At 41.7% G+C, this 19,832-nt stretch overlaps 1 protein-coding gene across 3 annotated transcripts in view; it reads right to left on the reverse strand.

The window, feature by feature from the left end:
• diaph3 (diaphanous-related formin 3) overlaps positions 1–19,832 on the reverse strand; it is a 361,935-nt gene that overhangs the window by 110,125 nt on the left and 231,978 nt on the right. For all 3 annotated transcript variants that reach the window (XM_053683159.1, XM_053683158.1, XM_053683157.1), the window contains one exon: positions 4,437–4,562. In XM_053683159.1, the coding sequence (XP_053539134.1) occupies positions 4,437–4,562 (126 nt within the window). The remainder of the gene's footprint in view (positions 1–4,436; positions 4,563–19,832) is intronic.

The following is a 19,832-nucleotide window of genomic DNA, read 5'->3' on the forward strand; positions in this document are numbered from 1 at the left end:
ATATTTCTGCAAAGCTGCTTTGAGACAAAGTCCATTGTAAAAAAGCGCCATACAAATAAAACTGAACGGAATGCCAAACAGTCACCCGAACTCAGGAACGAAACCAGGACGAGGCTAAAAACGAACAAGGTTTCCACCTTGCAATGGGACATGCAGTTAAAACCAACAGCTGCTCTGCAGTTTATACTGTATTTACTCATTTACTTACATCCCAACACCATGCTGTTACAAATCTGTTTGAGTAGGATGGTGCAAGACACACAGTCAGAGCTCACAACCATACAACCCCTATCTTCATGCCTACGTCTGGTAGCAAATTATTATTATTATTATTATTTTTTAGACGTTTTGGTATCAGAGAGCGACTTTTCAGACAGGCTGCGCTCCACACCGGTGCCTTTCCAAAGCCTGATTGGATGGAAGGATACAATGAACCTGTCTCTAAAAGCAATGACAGAGAGTCTCTTCACATTTCACGAGACAGATGGGAAATAATTTGATTGCAGCTAGGGCTTGAAAACCTACTTGAAAGAACGCACAATAACCCATACACTCTGACACTCGCACAGCGTGATTTGTCTTTGCTACAGTACGGCTTTACAGCCCATAAATACTGATGTATAAATAGTTTTTTCTGTGTTTAAAAAAAAAGAAAAGTCTGGAGTGATGAGTGGACATACAGCAACTGATCGATCCTCAGGATGTCACAGCGCTCGTGACTCATTCGCTATGAAGGCGGTACAGATAAGAGAAGCCGCTAACAGGGACCGCCGTGCCTTTGCTGGACGCTCCTCGGCATCTTGAGAGTGTCCTAATGACAGAACTTTTCTGCTGACGGAGTCCACATGCGCCGTTGCGGGCTGATTTACAAAGCGAAACATCTGCTCGCACCACCGCGCCGCTGATGTGAGAACACCACCGGGGAATTACTCGCTTAATGAAAAGTGTGTGCGCACGTTTCTGCATGGGAGACTTCATTAGGTCTATGAAGTAAGGGGGTGGATGGAGATTACGTTAACAAGGACACGGCAATGTGAGGCATGTGGACTCGGGCAGAGAGAGAGAGAGAATGAATGAGTGATTGGTCTATAAGATGAGCTACGAGTCAAAAAAAAGTATCTGGTCTGTCAGCATCAGTGATCACTGCTCATTAATCGAGTCTGATGATAGCAAACAGTTCTCTTACTGCTTTCTTCTAAAGATCCACACACTGACCACACACTCCTGTACACCTGCTAGCTTCACTCAAATCACCTCCGCTCTGACACACACACAGCCTTAAACACCCACCACCTGCCAAACTCTGCTCAAAGCCTAAAGCACTCACTCCTCTTCTTAGCCACTGACAAACTGACATGCACCCCTCACTGCAGGGCTTTAAGGTGCAACACACACACACACACCTTATGAGCTTCCAACAGCCTACACTTCAGCTCATACACTGCTGCAGTTACCAAACAAACCCAAACACGCATGGATCAGTGATGCATTAGACTCGGAGCATGTCAGGACACCTACATGACTTGATGGAGCCACACTTCCGTGTATACTCACTCACACACACACACACACACACTCATCAGGATGAAGCACTCATCTATTCCATAATGAACTGAGACATGTGCTGGACAGCTCCTGGGACTGAGTCTGACACACACATTACTGCTAATACCACGCAGAATGAGACGAGAGACGAGACACTAAAACGTGAAAATGAATGCTTTACAAGAAAGGCCGGGAAAACGGACGAAGGAGAGCTGCGACAATTTTGGGAACTCATCCAACCCAGTGAGAAGCTTTTTTCCGCCCTCTTATTTGGCCCTTTCTTACTGACTATGGTACTGCCACACTTGAAAGTGCATGGACAGGAATGACACGCCCATGACAAGAAAGAACACACTGACTCAATCAGTAAGCAATCAAGCCTTACTATAGTATTTCCTTGATAATTATTATAATAAACTTCCAAGTGGATTCAAGTGTAATGATTCAGTAACTATTATTAAATCATTATTTTTGACAAAACGTTAATAACCTGTGGTCAGAAAATGAATTAAGTCGACTTAAGACCACTCTGCTGATTAAGCTGTAATGACTTCTTATCCAATTTTAGATACTAGCTAGTAGTGATTTAATAGTAAGGGTAAGGGCACTACACAAGAAAGCTGCACATGTTAATGAACATGGCCTTTCTTCATCCTGCATGCTTCCTACACTACATGGCCAAAAGTCCGCCAGACCACCAGACCATCAATCCATTCAGATGTAGTCCCCACTTTGCTGTTATAATAACCTCCAGTCTTCTGGGAAGGATTTCCACAGGATTTCTGGCTGTGGGGATTTGTGCTCATTCAGCCACAAAAGCATTACTGAGGTCAAGCAGTGATGCTGGGTGAGAAGACTTGGGGTACTTCATGGAGCTCACTTGGTGCACGTTTGGGCCTTTTACTGTAGGTCCAGTGAAGGGAAATTACACTGGGGTCCATAAGTATTTGGACATCGACACAATTTTCATCATTTGGCCTCTGTACACCACCACAATGGATCTGACATGAAGCAATCGACATAGGATTGAAGTGTAGGCTTACAGCTTTAACTCAAGGGGTTTAACAGCCCTCCATTTTTACAGGCTCAAAAGTAATTGGACACACGCCATTATAAATATAAGGATTATTTTTAATACTCGGATGCAATCCTTTTGCACTCGATGACTACCGGAAGTCTGGCGCATCATCAAATGCAGAGTTTCCTCCCTTGATGTGCTTTGCCAGGCCTTTACTGCAGCCTCCATCAGCTGTTGCAGTTGCTGACTGTATTTCCTTATCTACACCTCCAATCTGAAGAGACGAGACACCTGATCTGAACTCGACGCAGCGGAATAAGTGCGTACTTGTCAGTCCATTCGTCTTTAAACAGTTTTTTTTTTTTAACTCATGTAGTCACGTTATTAAATCAGACCAGGAAGTGTATACAAAACACTTTACGCTCTCTGGCCTGAGAGAATAAACATAAATGCTGCATGTGATTGTATAAACTGAAACAGAAAAGCTGTGATAGTTCATGTTTAGAAAACTGGAAATCGCTGAACTGTGACCTGTTTTTATTTATTTATTTATTTATTTTTTTAAAAAAAGAGATGTATTCATTGCTGCTGCTACCGTATATTATTGTACGCAGGCTAGTCGGTTTGGTCCAGTAAAGGACTTGGAATGCTAGGAACGAATTTAGCCAGTTGGCAAACTGTTTTAAATTGAAATGTTTAGATTCCATATTTGGTGGAAAACTACTTTTCATGGTTAATATAGTAACCTGGGTGCCCAGTCAAATTCTGTAAAAATGGGGAATTCCTTAAGTGGAGAAAATGAGCTCATTGCTCAGCAATCACACGTTAACAAGGGCACACTGAACACCTGCTAGTTCACAATCTGTCATACGCCCAGAAACAAACCAAAACTGCACTGACTGCTACAATATCGTAAATGATCTGCTGATGGAGAAGACTGTAGTGGTGGAGCCCCATACGTACGATGGGTCGAGTAAATACGGTACACGAATAATCGTTATATTGAGAAAGATAAGTTATGTGCTGGCTTGCTTCTCCGATTCATTTGTTAAATGTCAGCCCAAAGCCTCGCTGCTGCATCACTGCAACCACGTACTGGTCCAGAGCACGGCTGCGGAGAAACTTCTGGCTGAAGGGCCTCCGTGCTGCATTTCAACAGGAAACACCACGAGTGCATCAATCTCACAATCATACACACAGGCCATGCAGGATAATGATCTCCCCTGACTGCCTCCTGTCCAGTCATGTCAGACAGAGGAGCATAAAGAAGAGGGGAGGGGGCAGGAGGACAGGTATCAGCTCCAACAGCACCGAATCAACACTACGCAATATTGTGCTTTTAACTTCGACTTCCCTAAAATAAGAAATCTGGTCATGAGACTTGAGCGATATCCAGACAGGACCTTCCTTCCAGTGGAGATACGCGTACGTGGCAAAGCGAGATAAGGATGTAATAATAAAGCAGCAGGTTGTACGTCAAAAATCTTCAGGCTTGGGTAAACAGGAAACCCAAAGCGCTAGAGAAGAGGAGCACCCCAGGCAAAGAGCGTGAGAAGTCGAGGAACAGACGGTGAGGCTGGATGCAGAATGGAAATGCAGTGTGAAACTACATTATTGAGCACACACCTGCTTGAAGCCTGAAGCATGACCTGCTGACATTTGTAGTTAATAATTAAAATACACAGCCAGTCTTACAAATGAACCTGAGCTGATTAGAAAGTGAGAGTCTGTGTGTGTGTATGTGTTTTGTGTTTTTGATAGCGTGCAGCAGGAAGGATGAGGTGAAAGGTTCTGCAAATAAACTTTGTGCTTGGACACCTGTATTTGGAACAATCCAAGTGTAATTCTGTATGTGCGTGTGTAATAAAGGATATGGCCATCTTGCTGTGGAACATGTCATCTTGGTTGTCAGGGGAGCTGAAAGTGTCCAGATCTTTCTCCAGCTGCAGCAGCTGCTTCTCCATCTGCTTCAAACTCTTCTCCAGGTTCTCCGCCGAGACTACACACACACACACACACACACACACACACACACACACGTTTATCAGAAAGCAGCTACACAGGGAATGACATCCATGAGCATGAGAAAAGAAAGGCCGGTGTGATCTAATAATTAATTTGGTTTTTCAGATTGACGAGGTAACAGAGCAGGACGGACGGACTCGTGTGGGAGCGTATCTGTTCTGCGAGATGTGTGAAACTATAAAATGCTTTACTGAATGGTAAACACACAGGCACCGATTATAATTGGATCATTATTGCCCGTGAACTAATTGTGGAGAGAGACCACTGCCTGGCTGAACATAAAAGGACGGGTTTGACCGAAGTCCAGGCTTCACGGGGAAAAATTACGAATAATTTCACGTCTAAACCTATCAAAATCTTCTCAGAAGTTCAAGGATGCTACTCTCATGAAAAGGTCTCTTTTGCACAAAAAAAAAAAACCCAACAAAAAAAACGAATCACCAGCTAGAGAAAATACATCACAGTGGCTCAATAACCCAATGCTACACTCTCCAAGCCTTCTCTAAAGGTTTCCATTTTCTTATTATTGTGTGCGTGCGTGCGTTTATTAAGAAGAATTTGATGTGTATCATATTACCATATGACATGGTTGGGGATATGAAGTCCAATGTCTTATCCACTGAGCGAACAAATTATGCCATCCCTCTTAACAAAGAGCATGGCCAGTTTTGCTCTCTTGTCTCCCAGCCAAGGATTGGTCGTGGCATCATCGGGATTTGGACTCGTGACCCCGGACGACAGAGCAAACACTTTCCCCTTGCACCGCTCACGTCTCATCCCGATTCTAACCTTTGCGATTGTCGTTGATGATTGGGGGCGTGAAGTTTCGAAATCTGTTAAACACTTTTCAGCTCAACCGAGCGCTCTTTACAACCGTGGTGAGCAGAACACGCCGGGTTTGCGTTGGGCACAGGCTCACCGAAAATGGACAGCTGAAGATTGGAAAAACATCAGCTGATCTTTTCCCAGGCTTCAACTGATCAGTTTCTGTGAACATGATCAGAAGTTGGGGAAAGAACCATGTAGCATGATGTTAACTATAATACTTGTCTAACATTAGATGGGGTGGACATACACTGATAGATTTTATTTCACATTAATGCACTCGAAACATTCTCCATCGGGTTTAAAAAATGTGAGATGGAGGAAGGGGGCGGGGCTCCAAGGGGGTGTCGATTCCTTTCAGAGAGTTTAAAAACATGTACGGAATTCCAGTTTTATATGCTGATTGGCTCATTTGCTGTTTTTATTGGGGGAAATGAAGAGTCTTTTGGTGTATTTTTGGGTGATAATGTGTACCAGTGTGCTCCAGAGAGCACAACGTGTAAAGGTCGTCAGGACTGGTATTGGTCACCACTATTAACAAAACAAACAAACAAAAACAAACTAAACACATATGGCACCAAGCTACAGACATCAGTAAGAGTGTGCCAGCCTGAGCATGCACATTTGGTGCTTGTTTGTCATGTTTCATTACGCAGTACAGATTTCCACATAGTACGAGTTGTGCTTCAATGCAACACAACCGCCATAATTAAGTACATCACAACAGCAGCATTCGTTTAACACCCTGGACACACACACACACACATACACCCCAGATAACGGACATAAATAAGAACAACAAGAAGAAAACATCCATTTATCAGACACACAAACACCTCATAATGCATCACCTTGATAAGCACGTCAACGGGCACAACAAGTAGAGAATACACAAGTTCATGTCAGAGTAAACATGCTCATTTTATCGGTGCCGCATCTGTTTAGAGCTGCTGTACACTGGCAAACTCCAGAGCTTCACTACACAGCTTTAAAGTCAACACGGTACAGCGCGTGCTTTTCCACATCAAACAGAGAGAGAGAGACGCTGAGCCGTCCTCCCTTCCTCCTCAAGGCCACGGTGAGATTAGCATGCTAAAACCAACCGGGGCTGCTGAGCACAGAAGAGGCAGGAAAGTGTTGCAAGAAAGAAGAAGGCCACTGAGAGGGCATCTGAGTGGTCTGAGAGTTCATAGGAGACGTGCATCAAGACCGCACAACTCGGGGAAAGCGGGGGAGAGGGAGGGAGAAGGAGGGAGGGAGAGAAAGAGAAAGGGAGAGGGAGAGACACTGTGTGTGCATGCGCGCACGTCTGCTGGTGAGAATTCAGACATAGTTTAGAGAGAAAGCTTTCAAGGCCCTGCTTTATGTTTATATACGTACTATTACCATTCCATCTTACAGATTTATACAGATAAAAGGAGCCGAACAGAGACCTGCAATTTCCAAAATAATACGAGAGAAATAATGGTAAAAATAAATCAAATCAAATCAAATAAATAAACCTTTAGTCAAGTGAATTAAACCATAGGCATAATGTCTGCGTGTGGGTTTCCCCTGGAGACACTGGTTTCTTCCAACCTCCCGAAAACAAGCATGTAAGTGAATTGGCTATGGTAAATTGCCCCTAGGTGTGCATGAGTTTGTGAATGGGTGTGTTCATGGTGCTCTGCAATGGACTGGTATCTCGTCCAGGCTTACACCCAGTGTCTCCTGGCATGAGTTCCAGATCCACTGCAACCCTGGTCAGGTTATACTGAAACACATTCTGATAGACTATTGATTTGTTCATTTATGCACATTAAACTCCAATCATCAGAATAGATATCGCTCTATACTGGCAGTTTAATCAATCTGTAGGATCACACTATTTTTAATTTCCCCCCCCCACCCAGTGGACACCATGTATGTGATGTAAACCGAGGCATCCATCATTTCATGATTAATTGAAGCTACTGGCATGGATTTAAAACTGGTAAAAATGGAAGCAGTTCTTGTCGGTGAGTCAGGCTTGATACAGATGACCTTAAAAGCTTTCAGAAATGCTTTTAGCACAAATCATGCCCACGGTTCCTAATTAATCACACATTTAATTTGCCATGTCATCGTTCTTGTCCCCAGCACTTACGAGGAGGGGAAAAAGAAAAAAAAAAGTTACATTCATGCTTTAAACACACAAACACAGCCTATGTATGCGATATAGGGTTCTTCATGAGCTATACTTCCACTCGGTGTGTATATTTTCCAATAACCCATGATTTTTAGACTATTGTGTTTCAACTAGTCTGCTTACAGATCAATTAACAAAACGAACGGACAATAATGTTTGGGTAATGAACATAAATACGTACATACTTTGATCACAGCATGGCTGCACAGCACAGTTCGGCAGGTGGAAACGCATTATCGAGAGAGGTCAGAAACGAATGGCCAGAGTGGTTTACACGGTGAAAGCATCTCACAACACGTCAAACCTCGAGGCAGATGGGCTACAACAGCCGAAAGCTAATTTGATTGACACTTTTGAACACAATGTCCATTGTTAAAAGCGCTATACAAACAAAATTGACTTGAATTGAAATGGTAAGTGTCATTTGGTGTCAATAGTATGACTCCATGATCCCAACCTGCCTTGTGTCAATAGTTTAGGCTTCTGATGGTGGTGGTGGTCGTGTAATGGTGTGGGGGAATGGGCCTTTTAATACCAATCAGGAGTTGTTGAATGCCACCAGACTATACGCATGCATCCCTTTATGGCCACAATTTACCCATTTTATAATGACTACTATCAGCGGGATAATGAACATGAGTTCAGTGTACTTCAGTGGCCTCCTCAGTAATCAGATCTGAATCCAATAGACCTCCTTTGGGATGTATTACAACAGGAGTCGCAATCATGTCTACATGCATCATACCCCCCGACACCAGTGTTTCCAAAATCTCATGGAGTTCATGCCACAACGAATTTAAACTTTTCTGAGAGCAAACAAGGGTCTTAGACAGTATTAATATGGTATTCTTAAAAGTGGTTGGTGAGGGCATATTTTAGATAGTTCGGCGACACATTCAATTTAAAACGCGTTGTTGACAATAGTTCAGTACGCACAGATGGTGCTGGACCACATGCCTGCTAACATTAGTCCGAACAGTATACTATCTTACGAAATAGTTTGTCAGTACACTGTCGGTGTCATGACTACTAAGGCATACTGCTTGGTGTGCATCATGCAGCTTAGGATGCAATCATGAACTCTCTCTAAATGTTTAATGACTTGCAGCTGAGAGATCAATCTGCACAGTGGAGGAAGTGTGCAGTGGGAGCGAATCTCCAAAATATTACATCCTGTAGCTTTAACAGATTTCACAATGATGGCTGTAGGTCTAAAAGAGCCATTTGTAGTTTGGCCATTTGTATGACAGGCTATTTACAGTCCGCTCTGAAAGTATTGGAACAGCAAGGCCAATTCTACTGCTTTCGTTATACGTTGAAGAAATTTGGGTTTGAGATCAAAAGATGAATATGAGACGATAGATCAGAATTTCAGCTTTCATTTCCTGATATTTATATCTAGATGTGTTAAAACAACTTAGAAGATGGCACCTTTTGATTAAACCCACCCAGTTTTCAAGTGATCAAAAATATTGGAACACATGACTGATAGGTATTTTATGCTGCACTGTTAAACTGATCGTTTAAAGAATGAATAGCTCTGAATGTCTACTCTTGGTATGAGAGAGTTTTCACCTGTGAAGACTGCAATTGTTGTTAAAAAGACCATCTATGGGAGAAAAGCAAGCCACTGGATTGAAATCTGGGGAATTTGGAGGCCAAGTCGACACCTTGAACTATTTATCAGGTTCCTCAAAGCATTCCTGAACATTTTTGGCAGTGTGGCAGGGCAGATTATCCTGTTGAATGGGGCCACCACCATTAAGGAATATTGTTGCAATGAAGGGGTGTACTGACTCTGTAGCAATGTTTAGGTCAGTGGTATGTATCAAAGTAACATCCACATGAATGCCAGGACTCGGGGTCTCCCAGCAGAACAGTGACCAGAGCATCACACTGCCTACATTGGCTTGCCAGGTACGCATCCTGGTGCCATCTCTTCCCCAGGTCAGCCAGTCACACATGATGTATAAGAGTATGTGATTCATCAGACCAGACCACCTTCGTCCATTGCTCCATGGTCCAGTTCTGATGCTCATGTGCCCATTGTAGGCACTTTCAGTGGTGGACAGGGGTTAGCCTGACTGGTCTGCGGCTATGCAGTAAGCTGTAAAGCACTGTGTGTTCTGACTCCTTTCTGTCATAACCAGCGTTAACTTTTCCAGCAATTTGTGCTACAGTAGCTCTTCTCTGGGATCGGACCAGAAGGGCTAGCCTTCACTCCCCACGTGCGTCATGACCCTGTCACCGGTTCACTGCTTGTCCTTCCTTGGACCAGTTTTGTTAGGTACTAACCACTGCATGGCAGCAACTTCGAGAACTGACTGTTCACATGCTGCCTAATTTATCCCATCCATTTGACAAGTGTCATTGCAACAAGATAATCACTGTTATTCACTTTACCTCTCAGTGGTTTTAATGTTACGGCCGATCGCTGAACGGTCTAAGTGTTATTTATTTTGACCATCTGCTTCTACACATAACTTACACATTTTCTTTATATAGCACAAAGTATTGACTAAAAGAGTTCCAATAATTCTTGCACACCTATATTAACAAAAAAGTTTTATTTTAATAAACCTGTGTTTTGTTTGCAATTGTTTGATATCCATGAGTGCAGAGGATTTAAAGTTAAACAATAAAGAACATTTTTCACAGCCTTCTTTGCCCGTATATATATATATATATATATATATATATATATATATATATATATATATATATATATATATATATATATATATATAAAAAATATACACCCCACCTTCTACCTCTCTATCCATTTCTTATAATGCAATCACACAAATCTCATCTTATCTCTGTGATTTAGGGCAGGCGGAATTCTAGATCTAACGACCGGTATATAAAATGACTAACAAAAATGAACCGTTATTTTTCAGTTAAATTTTGCACTGCAAACATCAATGACTGCTTTAACTTCTCAATGCTGGCAAGTGGCATTGGTTTAAGCAAGATAATCCACAACTAGGTGTGTATCATCATGCACTGAAATTGTGTAATGCACACCTAGCCGTGGATTATCCCTTACACATTATAGATAGATAGATCGATGTGTGTGAGACTAACAGCGCAATTCCAACAAAGGAATTCCAACACATGATCACCACAGGGTCGACACAGGGCAAGATCTTCACACCCTTTGTCCTGAGCTGTTGCTGTATTTATGGCTCAGAGCAGAAGCGTGTAGCTGCTTATCGGGGCACTGGCAGGTCGAAAGGGTGGCGACCACTGATAAATAAGAGAGGGGTAATTTGCCACCATTTCACCAGGAAGTGACATAAGGGGCAAAAGGTTCCGCCAAATAAAATCTTTAACCTGTAGAGGGAGGACGAGCCATAGACGACTCAGTCTTATATGAATTGTTCGGGCCAAACCCTACAGAAATCAAAGGATTCTGTTAATCTGAACAAAACTGATCAATAAATGCTGTAAATGTTGAATTCTGGTACTCCTTCAGAAGTTCAGCTGAAACCACAAACTATACATCCCAGAATTCTTAGCAGACAAGCAAACTATATCACATGACTGCTCACATGCTCCAGTTCCCACAGCTTTTGATGTTATTTAGTCTTTCTTGCATGTGTATAGTTATTGTGTTTTCCTTTTATCGAGTTCTGCCATGTCTGGTCTGTTTATAGATAGATTAACCACGTGCTTGCTTTACATTTGTGATTACGGTCTCATCTTTATCCTGGTTTCGTCTTCATTTTTGCTCATTTTTTCCGCAACACAGGCAAAGACTTATGATCCCCAACCCCTTCTAAAACTTAATGGAACATACACTTAAGAAACAAAACAATGCTTACAATTCTTCTCCTTCTTTATTAACGAATTTTTTTTTTTACCCCTTTGCTTGTCCAACCTGGATGCACAATGATGGGCATTTCCAGCGTGTGAATTAATTACAGGAGATGGTGGCTGAACTATACCGTGTGAGATCAGGGAGCGTGGTGCTGGCATGGCAGCCGGGGGAGAAGTGAGTTTGGCTTTGGGTAAACATTGAAGACAGGAGGATTTCTCTCCTAACACACAACCTCTAGCTCCCTCTGATGGAGCGTACGAGCAAAGGAAGAAGGAAAGGCTGAAAGAGACATGGTGTGAGAGAGTGATGAGTGAGACAGGAGGATACAGACAGGGGGGAGGAAAGGAGGAGAAAAGGGGTGGAAAGGGAGAGAGATGAAGTATCTAGACAGCTCATGCACATACTGATATTAAACTGCTATAGCTGGGCTCACTGGCTCAGTAACAAATATAAACTGAATTCAACTGGGGTGTGCGGAGGAGAGGGGGTGCTAGTGGGACAGGATGTTGGTGCAATAGATTTATTTTGGTCTGTTAAAGGTAATGAAGTCAGGACTCCTCTTTTTTTTATTTTTATTTTTTATTTTTAAGAAATCTAAGTACCTTTAGATGTTTGATTTGAAACAGCTTAGGATGTTATGAATACTTCAATAGATATGTTAAGCAGACCTCTTATTAAATGTCTTTACAAGGTCAAAGATGCGTCTTTTTACCTCTTAAGGTTGTTATTTCGAACAGGAAATGATCCATCTGCATAATCACTGTGACCTTGCTCTTGTCTCAGGTGTGTTTACAGGATCGAAGACACATATTAATGTAAAAACAAGGATTTACATAGAGTGGGTTTTTTAATTCAGATTAACATGTGGTCACATGGCTCCCCAAGTGACCCAAATAATGCTGGGAGATTTGCGAGCACCAATCCCAGCGATCCCACAGCTATCCATGGCCTTGAGCCAAGAGCGCAAAATTTGCCGTGCTCTCTAGGATAGGAAGGACGGCAGGCTCTCTCTCCCTGAAGTTAGTCTATCGTGGGAGTACGTGAACTCACGTACGTGGAAGAGGGCAGGATAGCTTGAAAAGATGCGGCTGGCTGGCTTCACGTGTCTTGTAGGAAGCAGTTAATCTTTTAAGAACAATGATGATTTCGGGTTGTTGTTGTTTTTTTTTGATGCTATTTTAGAAACCATTCTGAACGATGTATAACGTTGGCCCACGTACTGTGCCTTCTCTACAGCCTTGAAGACTGCAAAGAGATGCTTCCAGTGCGTGGGTTTGCAGAATAGAGCGTGCTCTTTTATTTACGCGAGCTATATGTTGTTATAGGTATGCCACCATGTACATATGAGGATTTGAGTATTGTGTGTTTATGATTTCAGATTGTCTCTATGATAAGGAAAAACGAAAATACAAAAAAGACAGAGTAAGTACAAGTGCGGTTTAATTGTTTGTGTACATCTTTCAGGTGCCACCTGGGCCTCAGAACCATGTGACTGCTTTGACACAAACAGTCACAGAACAGGACAGAAAACTGCCAATCAGATCGTGCACACACACAAACACTACGTTCCTAAATAAAGTTAGAGGACTATTAGCCAGCAAATCCTACCTTTGTGAGAGCTGAAAGCACAACGCTGCTATTCAGCGGTGAGTAATTAATAAAAATGTTGCCACCTCTCTCGAACAATACAAACGCCCCTCCGTCTAACCCACTCTATCTGACGGAGAAAGACAGCAGCCGAGGAGAGGAAGAAGCAGAATAATGGATGGAAATAACTGTAATAGAGTAACACGATTAGACTTCGCGCACGGGCCTCTTTCAGGGCGGCGGGGATGTGTTACCCATAATGCCAACCGATTTGATGAGGGACGCCAGAGTGGGAGCTATTAATGAAATGTGGAAGAGTGGGAGAGAGCACAGATATGCCATTAGAGAGAGACATAGAGAAGGGATGGGATTGTGAAGGGGAGAAATTTAGGGAGGGAGCGAGCAAATGAAGGAAGATAAAAAAAATGTAAAAAAAAAAGTGTCAGAGGATGTGCTGTTTATGTCTAGAAACAGCTTCTGTCAGTCAGTTTCAACACTGACCCAGTTTGAAGAACTATTCAAAGGAGGGGAAAAACAGTTGAAGTAGTTATTATTATTATTATTATTATTATTATTATTATTATTAACATTATTAGTGATGCAATGAAAGGAAAATTCTGGGCTGAAACCAAAAATTCAGGATGCACCGAAAACCGAAACTGAATATTTAAAAAAAAAAATATATATATATAATTTTTTTTTGTATAATTGTATTAATATTAGACTTTTAAATTCATTTCATGAATTTAATGACTCTGAATTGAAAAACCACAAGCCAATAAAATTTTACTGAAATGAACAAACCAAAACAAAAACGATACTGAATATATTAATCTTCAGTTCTGTAACGATCAGATTGAACAGAGTTTTTTTTTTTTTTTTTAAATCCAATTATCCAAATAATGTAAAGTCCTAGAACACTATTATGATATGCAAAACGGCAGCCGAGTAATGAACTAGGTCTCTATTCTGTTCATGTAAACGTATCTCCACATTAATTAAAGATTATTGTGCAAAAGCGCAGCAATAGAACTAAATCCAACCTCGAACTGTAAACAACAGATGTAGCCTCAAGTCAAGAACAAAGATTTTCAGGGCTACACGAATTTGAATGTAATTACTGAACAGAGCAAACTGGTCTGCTTTCTCTTCAAGCAAAAGTGGCCGGTTTCTCTTCAAGAGCAAAAGTTGCTCCGCTTTCTTGCGGGAGAGACGCTTCCTCTTCTCATCACGAACATGAGATGCTGCACGGCACAGTCTCTCACGCTCTGTGCCGGTGCTCGGGGTGGATAAATACCCGCGTGCAGTCCGCACTAGCAGTGGAAAGCGTAGCTGCGCTTGCTGTGGCGCTGCCGTGGATCGAGGCGCTTTCCTGAAGAACCTCGTCAGACGTCAGGAACTGAGGGAGTTTGCGCCTCATCACTCGTGCGCTCCCGTTTCTCAGGCACACTTTGGTCTGTGCTGCGAGTCGATCCTTCAGCGGCTTTCCTGTGCACGTGGCTTTTTTCTCTGCGTCAGAGTAATGTTTTTTTAAATTGCAGATCTAGTAGTGTTGCAATGCAAGGATAACCGTGGGCTAGATCGAGAGTGAAATCTGAATACTGAGCTCTGAGGGGAGTGGCGGCGAACATTTTCAGACGTTTTTTCCGGAAAATTTTGGCGCATCCCTAATCGCTATTATTATTATTAGACCTCTATTGTCCTAGTTAGTTTTCTTCTTCCTCTTATTATTATTCTTATTCTGCTCTGGAAGTCTATGGCAGCCCATAGAATCGCTTCTATTTGGCACACAGATAGAGGACAGTCTGATCTGTTAATACAGCAAATGTGGAGTCTAACTCAATCCCTCTAGCACCACCAACTGTCCAAATTTGCCCTCAGGTTTACGTTAATAACTTCTGAACCGTGAGTCCTAGAAACAAAAAAATTCCTTCCGATTCCTTGGCTCGTGGAAAATTTCCGCCATTTTGAATGTTCTGAAAAACCTACTTTTTCGCACTCGTCCTGGGCCGTATGTCCAGTTTGCACGGAAATTCTCATCTAGAGGCACTTACGCTAAAGTTATTCACAGAATTTAGAGAAACCGTACCGCACAGCTTTCGAATGGCAATTCGACGGTAAGCACGGCAAAATGGACATGAGGATATATCTCCGCAACGCTTTGAGGGATTGTGATGAAACTTGGAATATCATTAGCATTAAGCCAGGAGGTTAGCTGCAGCGTTTTGGAACAGAACCACCTAGCCGCCATGAGATATGAAAAAAGAACTTTTTGTTGCTTATAACTTCTAAACAGTTCGTCATAAAATCATCAAATTAGTCTCATTAGATTCAGTGATTCCTATGTCGGCCATTTTGGATGTCGGGCATTTTAAATTTAGACATAAAATGCTGTATGTCACAAACGACTTCGCATATCGTTACGGAACGCTGGACGTGTCTTTGGGACGATGCTCTGAAGGGACTCAAAGTTTCAGGACAGCACCACCTTGTGGTCAAAAATTATAAGGCTATATCTAAAAATGCTAATAAAAAAAATAAATAAATAATTTGAAAAAAAAAAAACCCTATTGACTCCTTTTGCCTACAGTCATGAGCCTGGTCTTGATAGGTTTCGTGGTTCAGACGGAGAACAATGATATCAATTGTGTCATGGTTGAGCAAACTTCCTGTCCTCTATTTTTAAATGTTTTGAAAACCTACTTTTTCGAACTCCTCCTACACCGTTTGTCCGATTTGCATGGAAATTGGCCTGCATCATCTAGATGCACTCATGACGAACAGGTACTCACAGAATTTTGTTAAACCATACCGTTTTCGAAAGGTATTAATTTGAAGAACGCGCAAAACTGAATTTGAGGCTGTATCTCCACAACGATTTGAGGGATTGTGACGAAACTTGGTACCGGTCATCAACATTAGGACCTGAGGTGAACTGAAGAATTTCGGTACACTGCCCCCTACTGGTCAGAAGTTTTTACATTTTTGGCTTACAAATCTTCTATCATCTTGCCCAGGTGCTACCTGAGCAGTTTCAGAACAGCACCACATACTGGACAACATTTCTTAAAAAAAAAAAAAAAAAAAGGGAGCTATGTTTAGTTATTTTTAAAATAAATGATTTTTTATGCTTGAAAGTTTACTTTTTCTAACTCTCCATACACTGTTCATCGGACTCTAACAACAAACATGTCACAAAGCTTTTTTTGCTGCTCATGGTGCCCATAAATTGTCTTGACCCCGGTATTGCTGCTTGCGGCTATATTTATTATTATTATTATTATTATTATTATTATTATTATTATTATTATATTATTATTATTATTATTATTATTATTAAGCATACAGAGTCATTAACTAAATTCTAGTTGGTTTTATCCAGATACAGAGCATCTGAGAAAAAAAATTGTACCTCCATAATCACACTAAATTATTTATTGTTGAAGAAACAAAGTAGTACACTTAAGTGCATGAGCCAAGCAAAAACTCCAAATCCCAAGGGCCCAGCAAGTCGCTCCACACCTAATGCTCTGTTTATTAATACAGTGGCATGGGGCCCAGCCCTGATTAATTACCAATGACTATTCCACCAAGAGACAACACTAAATGAGCTGGTCCCTAATTAAAAAGGATGCACGGTATTACTAATGAACACTCGTTAGTAACATTTCATATACGTAGCCAGCTGATACTGATGAGCCAAAAAGCCTGAACGGAGGAATGACCGATGGATTCACAATTACCACTACTTCTGCTGAACTTGTTCCGGTTCTCCCGGATCTCTTGTGAAGCATGCAGTGATGTGGTGAGACAGTTTGGTTGTTGTGTAATCTCTTTGCTTCTGGGGTTGCCGGGAGCATCGTGACCCAACAGAGCACTACTGTCAATCCAGTACCACCACTCACACCAACTCACACACACACACACTAAGCTCATCTCTGTCAGTTTGAAATAGTAATGCGACATTTTCATATGCAGTTCATAATGAAGAAATGAACAATGTTGCTTGCCATATGATAATTCAAACAGGTGTGGCTTGCAAAGATGCTGTTTAGAGAGAGAGAGAGAGAGGGGGAGAGGGAGAGAGATGATAGAAAAAATAAAGTGAATTAAAATTATAATAAGAAGAAATTTAAGAGATGGATGCATGAACGGACAGACAGGTTTCAAGTGGATGGATAAATGAAGGGGTAAAATGGGTCTGATGCAAATGGATAGGTCTGATGTGGGTGAACAGATGGATGGATCTGTTGTAGATGGACGGATGGATGGTTCTGCGGTGGGAAAAGGGATGGATGGATGGATGAATAAATAGTTCTGAGATGGATGGATTGGTCTGATACGGATGGATGGAGATATAATTCTGATATTACTGGATGGATAGACCCCTCGATGGATGGATAAGTCTGATATGGTTGGATAGAATGTGTCTGATGTGGACAGACAGGCAGACAGACAAACACAGAAGAAGAAGATGAAAAGAAGGCAAGGGTTCTAGACACCAGACAGCATGTTTTGGGATGGATGGATGATGAACTCTGTGTATTCTGGCTCGCTGCGCAGTGCTGAAGCCATGGAGGATCACCAGTGATGGCACGTCAGCTGGCGCTCGAGAGGAAAAAAATAAAACACAGCAACACACCAGCTGCGCAAGCCAACCTGCTCCAACACACTCTCTCCAATCTAAAATCTCCACTGATTACACCGAACACAAACACTTTAGAAATGACAGAGATGTGTCTTATTTCTCAGTACACTGTATCCTGAAGGGGAAATGATCACGCCAGTGTCATGATCGTATACGCGTCCTTAAAGCAGCAACATTAGCAGCATTATGCACTGTACATGTACATAGAGCAAAACAACCTTCCGCTTTACTTGTGGTTTTATAAAAGACCCAAGGAATAAACGTATGATCGATATGCTCTTCGGAGCAGGAAGAGCCTTTGATTACTGAAGTGGTATCACACTGCATGCAGAATAGGAGTACAGCACAAGGGAGTCGAAAACAGGAGAAATTAGGGAAACTGGAGAAAGAGGTCGCAAGTTTGAATCCCGACGACGCCAAAGTCGTCACCAGCGCCTCGGAGTCACAAAAGCAAAATCGGCAGCGCTTTCTGAGTGTGAGGGATAGTATTACTCGCGCCCCTCTGTCAATCACAGCGCCATAGACGTATTCCGGGTTTCTGTGCGATCGTGTATGGGAACAGTCGGTGCTTTCCTCCGAGCGTGTTCAGATTCCCCGAGATGCAAAATGAGCAGCTGTTTGAAAAAAAAACGCGGTGGACGATTTGACGTGTCTTTGAGAAAACGTGTTCGACTTCACCCTCCCTGGTTGGTGGCTGTCGTGCGATAGCGGAGAGCTAAGTAGCGGGTGGGGACTGGCAAATGACCGAACTTTGAGAAAATGGAGGAAAATGGGGGTTTAAGTATAGATGAATTAAACTCATACTTACAGAAGATTCACATACCTGCAATACTCCTTTCCTAATTACAGTACCAAGACCGCACTGAACAAATTATTCACTAGGCTGTGTCTCTTTGATATTGTGATAGTAGGGTTTGCATTTGATATCATAGATCAGTGGTTTTCAAAGTGGGGGCCGCTGCTCCCTTGGGGGCCGCCAGGGGGCGCCCGGGGGGCCTCAACAATTTGGTGTGAAAAATAAATAAATGTATGTTTTCTCTTTCTCACTCTCAGACACACACACACACAATCAATTCCTAATGTAATGTAAAGATGTAAGATGTAATTATTAATAAAAAAAAAAAAAAAAGGGGGATATATTCAGAAGTCTGTATTTTTAATGTGTTTTAAAGACATCTTGCAAAAAGGGGGGCCTCGGTCAAATGTTAATGCCGTTCGGGGGGCCTTGCCCTGGAAAAGTTTGGGAACCCCTGTTACAGACCATCAAATCTTGGGTTTGATGAAATGGTGCTCTACATGTTCAGATCTTTTCTGAGTGACTGCTATCAGATTGTAACTTTAATTTATATATATATATATAAAATCAGAGGGTGGAGTAGTCGTGAATCTTAAATGATGTTGAAATATTATATCACTTTAATGTTCATTCAATCATTTTGAGAGTTTTAGATTTTGCATGCGTACTGTTCGTTCCTATCAGCTTTCATCTTAATGATGATCCTCTAGACTTATACTTATAACTATCTTATAGTTCCGTGTTTCGTTTCTGTAATTTCAGCTCTGCCGGCAGATTGAAGTGTTGCAGAATGATGTTTTTCTGACCTTTAGAGAGGAACGAATGAATAAATAAATACACTGTGTTTTTTTGTCTAGCATCCTTGGAATGGCAAAACATTGTTCGAGGTGTCTTCCCTGACAAACTCCTTTACATGAGCAAACATGCTGGTTGCTTCTGGAAAACCAACATGTGTTAAAAACTAGTAGATATGCCTCTGGTTTTTCCTAAATTAATTAGTCCCTGAACGCCGTAGGTTGCTTTATGAAACGTGAAATGTGTGCCATTGAGGATTTGCATGAAACATGAATTAAACATGTCTTAAAGCCAAAAATAATTCCATTCATCACATGCTGGTTTTCTTTCAGTTACCATTTATAATGATCCAATAAATTCAACTAGGACACAAACTCAGATACTGAAATTCTTTTTCTTCTCCCCCCCCCCCGTGGTTGATTATGTTTGCCCAAAGTAGGCACTACACAATATTAAGACTATACAATTATCAATCTTAATTATGTATTATTTTAATTCATCGAGGGTATGAGATAATTTCCTTAAGATAAAATCAAACGATCAGTATCAATAATAAAGTAAGTATGTAGTTGAATGACAGCAGTTATATTTGGATTCTTGAAC

Source organism: Ictalurus punctatus, chromosome 10, assembly GCF_001660625.3.
Source record: "Ictalurus punctatus breed USDA103 chromosome 10, Coco_2.0, whole genome shotgun sequence".
Classification (NCBI taxonomy): Eukaryota; Metazoa; Chordata; class Actinopteri; order Siluriformes; family Ictaluridae; genus Ictalurus; species Ictalurus punctatus.